The sequence below is a fragment of the Chiloscyllium plagiosum genome, unplaced genomic scaffold (assembly GCF_037043375.1).
Source record: "Chiloscyllium plagiosum isolate Xiang-an unplaced genomic scaffold, Cpla_swu_hap1 HiC_scaffold_26, whole genome shotgun sequence".
In the NCBI taxonomy this organism is placed as follows: Eukaryota; Metazoa; Chordata; class Chondrichthyes; order Orectolobiformes; family Hemiscylliidae; genus Chiloscyllium; species Chiloscyllium plagiosum.
In genome coordinates, this window is record NW_028270164.1 from 35,043,403 (window position 1) to 35,051,622 (window position 8,220).

Sequence of the window (8,220 nt, forward strand, 5' to 3'; positions counted from 1 at the left end):
ATTGTGTATCTACACATACTTACATTTCAAGTGATGTGCAAATGAAGCAAGCATGATGTGAGAAAGAAAAAGAACTTTTTCACACAACAAATAGCATTGCTGCCTCACAGCACCAGGGACCCAGGTTCAATTCCACCTTTGGGCAACTGTCTGTGCAGAGTTTGTACATTCTCCCCATGTCCGCACGGGCTTCTTCCAGCTGTTTCAGCTTCCTCCCAGAGTGCACATACGTGTGGGTTGGGTAGAATAAAAACAGAAAGAGTTCTGGGGAAGGGTCACTCAACGTGAGATGTTAACACTAATTTCTCTCCACAGATGCTGCTGGACCTGCTGAGCTTTTCCAGAAATTTCAGACTTTGTTTCTGATTTACAGCATCTGCAGTTCTTTCAATTTTGTTTTACGCAAGTTAGGTGGATTCACCATAGCAAATGCAGGGTTACAGGGATAGGATAGGGGGGTGAGTATGGCCGGGATGCCCTTCAGAAGAGTGGTGTTGTTCAAATGGCCCTGCTTCCACACTGTAGAGATTCTATGAACCAGAAATGATATTCAGGAGAAGTTTCTTTATACAGAAAGCATCTAGAATGTGGAAATAAAGGTGAATAGTTCACTACATAAATAGATGAGGGGAAAAGGGTATGTTGATGGACTTAGATGTAGAGGGCTGGGGGGGAAGCCAGGGTCCCGTGGGGGGGTCAGTCGATCAGCGTTTGATTGTTGGTGCAGCTAGTAATTTCTAATTCCTTGCAAACGCTTGAAACTCGTTAGTGAAATGAAACCATCTGAGTAGCTGCCTCGTTGTTCCACTACTAGGTAAAAACAATGACTGCAGATGCTGGAAACCAGATTCTGGATTAGTGGTGCTGGAAGAGCACAGCGAGTTCAGGCAGCATCCGTGGAGCAGCAAAATCGACGTTTCGGGCAAAAACCCTTCATCAGGAATACAGGCAGAGAGCCTGAAGCGTGGAGAGCGAAGCTAGAGGAGGGTGGGGGTGGGGAGAAAGTAGCATAGAGTACAATGGGTGAGTGGGGGAGGGGATGGAGGTGATAGATCAGGGAGGAGAGGGTGGAGTGGATAGGTGGAAAAGAAGATAGACAGGTAGGACAAATCATGGGGATTCCACTACTGCCCGGGCTTTTCCTTACCCAGTTTAACAAAACACCTTCCATAGGCAATTTACATCTCCTTCGTTTAGTGCCTTTTGTTTTCTAGCGGGGGTTGAGACAAAGTTAGAAAAGAGCGAAACCGAGGCAAAATTAATATTAGTTTCTTTAAGAAATCAGTAAAACTTTTTTTTGAGCACTTTGCATTAAATCCAATTATAAACCACCTTTGGAGTTCCTTTTGTGAAGTATTGATTCACACCAGCAGGGGGCAATTCAAAACTCCTCACTGCGCGCTGTCTTTTAGTTGTAGTAATGTTGGGAAAACATCGAGAGAACCGAAAATAACGAGAGTTTGAAGAGAGCCGAGTAGTTTGCTTTGTTGCAGGTTGATCAATGCACAAAGTTGTGATGTGATAGCTCCAGACATACACTGCACACTGACAGCTGTACGTCGGAAGGGTTTGCAGACAAGAGTCACCAAGTGGGAAGATTTTGCAAAAAAATAAGGGGAGACTTTAGTCTGGGTTGAGGCGGCTGTAAATCTGTCGACACTGTCGTGCAGTTTACTTCTCGGTTAGAAGGGGAGAGGGGAGGGAAATGTGCACCTCTCTCGCTGTTCTGTTTCTAGTGCAATTCTTTATCCTTGGATTGACAACTACCGACAATATCCAACAGCACCATGACCTGACAAGAGGCGCCAGCGGTAAATGGTACAAGTGGCAAGAGGTACCAGAGCAAAGTGACCTCCAGCTGAAAAGAACAGCAATTCAACAAGTGCCTGGGGCTGACCAGTGGCTTGGAGAGCACCTGGAGACTGCAGGAAACACCAGCTCAAATCCTGACAGCCCAAAAGAACCCGAGCAAAGAGCAAGGCGGGGGGCAGATCAAAAGGGCACTGTTGCCCCAGTAGAGGCAACAGCCGCGTCTCCCCCACAAGGCAACTCCGTGGAATCGACTCATTTCCAACTAAGTTCCAGGATCCCTTCGCTCAAAGATGAGGGGGTGCAGGTATCAGGGGGTGAAGCGACGTCTGGAGTTCGAGGTGAGGAACTGAATGGATTGGAAACAACAGCGAGGAGACTCCAGCTGCAGAACAGCCTGTACCCTGTCACTGACAGCACCTACAGCGCGTACGCCGTCATGTTTCTGTCCTTGATCCTGTTCGCGGTCGGCATCATTGCAAACCTAGCCGTGATGTGCATTGTCTGTCACAATTATTACATGAAGACCGCCTGGAATAACATTCTCGCTGGCATGGCTTGTTGGGACTTTTTTGTCATCTTCTTCTGTCTGCCGGTGGTCATCTTCAATGAGATCACCAAGAAAAGGTTGCTCGGGGACATTGGCTGTAAGGTGGTGCCCTACCTGGAGGTAAGACCCGGCTTGTTTGGGGCTGAATTATCATTCGGATGGTCTGATATTCTAAACACGTGCCCAGAGATCCCCTCTGCTTGGTATTTCAGACGATATATTTGTATTTCTGTGGAAGTTCTTTAAAGAAAAAAAAACACTTGCCCCTCACACCATCCTTGAACTTTCCCACCTGGCACCTTAAATGTATGACCCTTAGTATTAGACATTTCAACTCTGGGAGAAGGACTCTGACCGTCAACCCTATCCATGCATCTCATAACTTCATACACTTCTATCAAGTTTCCCCTCAGCCTCCATCAGCTCCAAAGAAAACAACTCGAGAAAACAGAATTACTTAAACATTCCCAATCTCTACCAGCCCCCTGTTAGAAAATATAAACAATCAGAATAAAAATATAACCATATATATAGATAGATCTTTACATTCCACTATTCTGTGTTCTAAAACATGTAAAGTCCTTAATTCTAAGATGAAACCCCACTCTGTGAGTTTTATAAAACAAAAAATTGTAGGTGCTGAAGATGTGAAACAAAAAGTGCTGGAAAAACTCAGCAGGTCTGGCAAGCTGTAAAGAGAAAAACAGTTAAAGTTTCCAGTCCTGTGACCCTTAGACCAGATATCCACAATTTCTGCCAGATATGCTGACTTTCTGTTTTTATTGCTGTAGGTTTTATTGTTTGGTTTACTGTTGGACATTATTTGATACAGCTCATACAATGGACCTGTATGGAATATGACTTCACGTATTTCTTATGTTTAAATTTTTCACTTTCATTGTTATGGGACTAGTACAAAAATACAAGCAGTTTATAAGATTGTATTAAATGGAAGTCAACTTTAAGGAAAGCTCAATTTAACTGATAAAAGTATCAACAGTTGAATAGGTTTTCCTAACTGTGTAAAGTTTTTACATTCTGAAGTATATCAAAATAAAGCCATTTCACTCTGCAGCTTTATGCCACGTTTAGTAATTTGATGGTATAGCTTCCTACTGTCCAGTTTATGTCAGTTGGCAGCAAGATGTAAACTTGTGAATTAGTTTACGCTGAGATTTTTCAAATTATTGAAATGCTGTGCTACTAAATATGATTGCAGCAATGTTTACTTCTTGGTGGGTTATATGCCACATTGAATAAAGAGTAAAATTCATATCAGCAATTAAATCCTTTAACGTCAGCAACAAAGAAAGGCCAGAGCAACATGCATGTGGTGAAGATAAAGGTAATTGTTGTACAAGAGTTGAATGTACAATGGTTACATGGCAGCACTTTGTGAGCACAGCGATGACCCTTGTAAATTATACATCTCAGTTAGAACTACTTTCTTTGAGGATCAGCTGCAGGATGCAGTATCAGATCAGAGGATGTAGTATATTTTAGAAGTTCATTTTGTCTTAGAGTTTGGGCATTCTACTATACTGGCTGAGAGAAAGGGCTGACTGGTTTTAATTGCTACAACAATGCGTTCATTGTATTGAACATGATGCCATGAGAACATTAATTATTAAAGAGATAGAGAGAGGAACAACTTTTTAAAGGATTGACGCCAGTATAAAGAAGCTGCTGTATGCTTAGAGACAGCCTTTTTTTAAAAAAAGAGAATATGCCTATAGTTTGGCACAAGTGGTAATAGTTAAATCTTAAAAATAGAACTAAGCACTAACATCTAACTGCTCAAATCAAACAGGAGATGCTGGCGATATTCAAGAGTCGGGCAGCATCTATGGACAGAGATACTTCAAAACAATAACCCTGTTTCTCTCTTCACAGATATTGTCTGACCTGCTGAACACTTCCAGCAGTTTCTGAGTTAATTTTCATCAGATTTATTGCATGCAGTATTTTAGTTTTGTCTAAATCAATGAGTGAGAATGATTTTGTTTTTGATGTTTTGACAAATTGCCTGGTTTAATGTTATCATATTGCATAATAAGCACAGCTTAAAACACTGTTCAATTTCAACAATATTTAAGTGCAGTGCTTGGGCAGTCGATATGATTATATTGTAGCAGTTTGTAAAAGCAGAAAATATTCACTACTTCAGACTTAAGTATGAAATTAATATTAGCTTCCATTATGTTTTCTTTTTAAGAAAATAAAGATATTACATTTTTAAGAAGTAAACTCCAATATACTAAATGTTAAATGTTAGTGTAATGTGCTTTCTCTGTCAATGTATGAATAATTACCAAGTGTTAATATACAGTAGATTGGTGTAACTGTTTCTAATAATGACATTGACATTGATGTATCATGGAATAATTTACAATTGTCCTTTCATTATTCATTTGGCACTGCCTTATTTTACACTGAATGTTTGAATAAAAATGATTATGGAAATATTTCACATCAAATGTTATTAACATTTTAATTTATGCTTCTTAGAATTTAACATGGGGTTTTGTAAGCTTTTTCCAGTGGAGAATGGCTATTTTGTGTCGCTGTATAAGCTGTTTCAACATTAAAAGATATACAATTGTAAAAAGATATACAATTAATATATGAATTTATTTTAACTTCTAGGTTTCTTCTCTTGGAGTCACTACCTTTAGCCTATGTGCATTAAGCATTGACAAGTTTCGTTCTGCAACAAGCACACAGTCACAAATTAGGCTGATAGAAAATTGTCTATCTATTGTGGCCAAGATGGCAGTCATCTGGATAGGATCTATGTTGCTGGCCCTCCCTGAAGTCCTTCTCTGGCAACTGAATCAAAAGACTTCCATTGTGTCTGGGGTTATCACTGACTATTGCATCATCAAAACATCTTTGAATCTCCCTGAGCATATCTATGAACTTGCACTGACCTATGAGAATTCCAGGATGTGGTGGTACTTTGGTTGCTACTTCTGTTTGCCCATCATTTTCACAGTGACTTGCCAGTTGGTGTTGAGACGAGTAAGAAACACAGAGAAGAAATCCAACCTCAAAATTATTTCTCAGCATGCTCAGCATGAAAATCAAAAGAATAATACCTTGATTGGTCTGACTATCCTCTATGGCTTCTGCATTATCCCGGAAAATGTTTCCAACATCGTGGTGACCTATACCTTTCCTGAAATCTCCAAGGAGACCGTTGACTTGCTCAACATTATTAATCAGTTCTTCCTGTTTTTCAAGTCCTCTGTAACCCCAGTGTTGCTTCTATGCCTCTGTAAACCTTTGGGCAGAGCCTTCATGGATTGCTGTTGCTGCTGCTGTGATGAATGCGTTCCAGAGACTTCAGAAATTGATGTTCATGACAGCAAGCTGAAGACAGAAATGGCAACTATTTTCTGTGATAATTCCAAGGAAACACCAACAATGATGACCCTAGGCACTCAATGTTAGTTACAATCCTTCACATTCAACCTGAAGGCTCAATGGTGAAGCATGCCCATTTTCAAAAACACACTTAATTTTTTGACTTAGTGGTGCTCTTTTTACTGCCCAAAATGACCTAGTAAATAAGGTGAAATTTAGTTAGCTGTAGTTAAGTTCCTGATGTGTGAATAACTAATATTTCCTTGCTGAGTTTAAGTTTTATTTTAGACAGTTAAATAATAAGATGCAATTTTTTAATGAAATACAGTCAAAAAGTATTAAAATATAATTTGTTGCTCCAAAATATTAGAAATACATCCATGTAGCATAAAATTCCCTACAATAAATTCCTAGTGGATCATAGTATCTAACATTCTAACTAAAACTTTTAATTTAAAACACGGAGGATAGTTTTTTTTTTCATTTTTACTTGTGATGCATTGTTATCATGTTGAGAATGACTATCAGTTGAACATACAACAATTCCTATTATTATCAAGATTAACGAGACTGCAGTGCATGAAGAACCTTTAACATTCTCCTAATTTCTAGATCTGCACTTTTATAAATATTGTCTTTTGAACCCCTTATAGTGTCAGAATGTATTGTCTAGACATGAGTTTCCAAATTTAATAAATAATTAGATAAATAGCTGTTTTTATATTCACAATCTTATATGTTGATGGGGAAACCAGCTGCTGTGTAATTTCACAACAGTGTTGGCCTAGTACAATGTCAAATAAAAATATGAACCGGTTTCTTTGGTTCTGGTTTGTGCTTTGTTTTATTTCAGAATGGCTTTTATTTATTTCACCTATATTTCATCAGTGCAAACTGCACTACTGATAAGAGACTGATTGAACTGCCAGCACTAAAGTGGGAGATAACTAAGTATCCAGAACAGTTGGAGACTAGCCCTACATGGTAGTCTCAAACATCTGTGGAAAACCAAACTCTCAGGTTTCGGATGACTATTAAACAGTCTTAACATCTAAGGTTGAAGCCAGCAACGATAAAACAAAATGTCACATATTAAGCAAGTGAAATGAATTTCTGTTGACCAATGATACAATATTTCCTTTAAACATCTATCGATACAGTATTGTTTTATATATCAAAAGGTAGATACCAGAATTTGTCCCAATTAATGGCTGAGCATATAAACAACTAAGTTCCGGTTTAGGCCAAGTGAACTGGCCTCAGCTATAATGCTCATAGAATTGCTACAATTGTTATTCATTCTGCAAGATTAAGATAAGGAACATCAGTTGGAAGTCTCCCTTTTTTGGTAAACCAACCTAACCAGACATATTATGACACATTTCTGGAGCAGACGGGACTTGAACTCAGGCCTCCACATGGTTTAGAGGTAGGAATACTCCCACAACATCCCCAGTTGGAAGTCGTTTTGATGGCTAATCAAAAACTCCTGCTCCTTGTCAGGTTAAGGACACAAATGGGCTCTGCTTTTAGTGTTAGATCCAGAAAGGATCATAGTCTGTTGTAGCTGTAGGTAAGGACAGAATCAGCTCCAAGTGTTAGGTACAGATACAATTGGCTGCATTGTGCTTTTCTCCTGCTGTAATATAATGTAACTTATTGAAGAAAAATAATCGCAGAGATAACTCAGTAAAGAAAACAAGAATGAAATGTACAAATTCTGTAGCCTTGAAACATTTCCAGAAATGGCACAAAATGCTTTCATCAAGGTTGAGTGACAGAATTAAATCAAGGATTTAAATCATTTTGTCATTATGCTCGGCTTTGGCAATGTTGAATGACAAGCTTGAATAAACTTCAAAATTACTGCTCCAATTCAGGACTAGTAAGCGTGCGTTTCTATGGTCACATGGTAACAGCTATTGAAAAAGCCTGAATAACAAGCAAGGAGAAGTCACGGGTAACTAATTTACAAAATGGGTCTGCAGTGTTCTGCACAGTTGAGCCTTAGATCAGATGTGTGCTGACAGATCAGTTGCTAGTAAAGGTCTGATACTGGTAAATGTCATGCTGCCTTACTGACATGTCTGCTGTTTGGATCTGCCAATCATTTGTTGCATGCAATGATTTACGAGAGAAATGGCAATAAGTATTTTTCACCAAACAAGCCAAAGATTATAAGAAGTCAAAGGTACGAATAGGATTTTCACCTGCATAGATGACAATTCTGTTAATTGCTGATGGTTACTAGCTTGTTTTTTTAAATAACTGCAAATAAATTCATAATATATCTACATATAACAAAGCAACTAATTTCTGAAATAAAATCATAATTTATCTGCATTTGACAAAAACAACTAGTTTCTGAACTTGAAAAACTTTCCTCAAATTCTCAGTAGTGCACACATAAAATGAGCAACAATGATTTTACTTAGCTTTAGTGTGAATTCACCTGCTTAAAGCACATCAGAGGAGTGGTGTATTGCAGCATACGG

The 8,220-nt window shown here is 38.8% G+C and overlaps 1 protein-coding gene across 1 annotated transcript; it reads left to right on the plus strand.

Annotated features, from left to right (window-relative positions):
- The first annotated feature begins 1,138 nt into the window (after positions 1 to 1,138).
- LOC122562985 (G protein-coupled receptor 37-like 1) lies at positions 1,139 to 6,542 on the plus strand. Its single transcript, XM_043716286.2, has 2 exons — positions 1,139 to 2,479; positions 5,006 to 6,542. The coding sequence occupies exons 1-2, from the start codon at positions 1,706 to 1,708 to the stop codon at positions 5,810 to 5,812; spliced, it is 1,581 nt and encodes a 526-aa protein (XP_043572221.2). The 5' UTR covers positions 1,139 to 1,705; the 3' UTR covers positions 5,813 to 6,542.
- Positions 6,543 to 8,220: the final 1,678 nt, after the last annotated feature.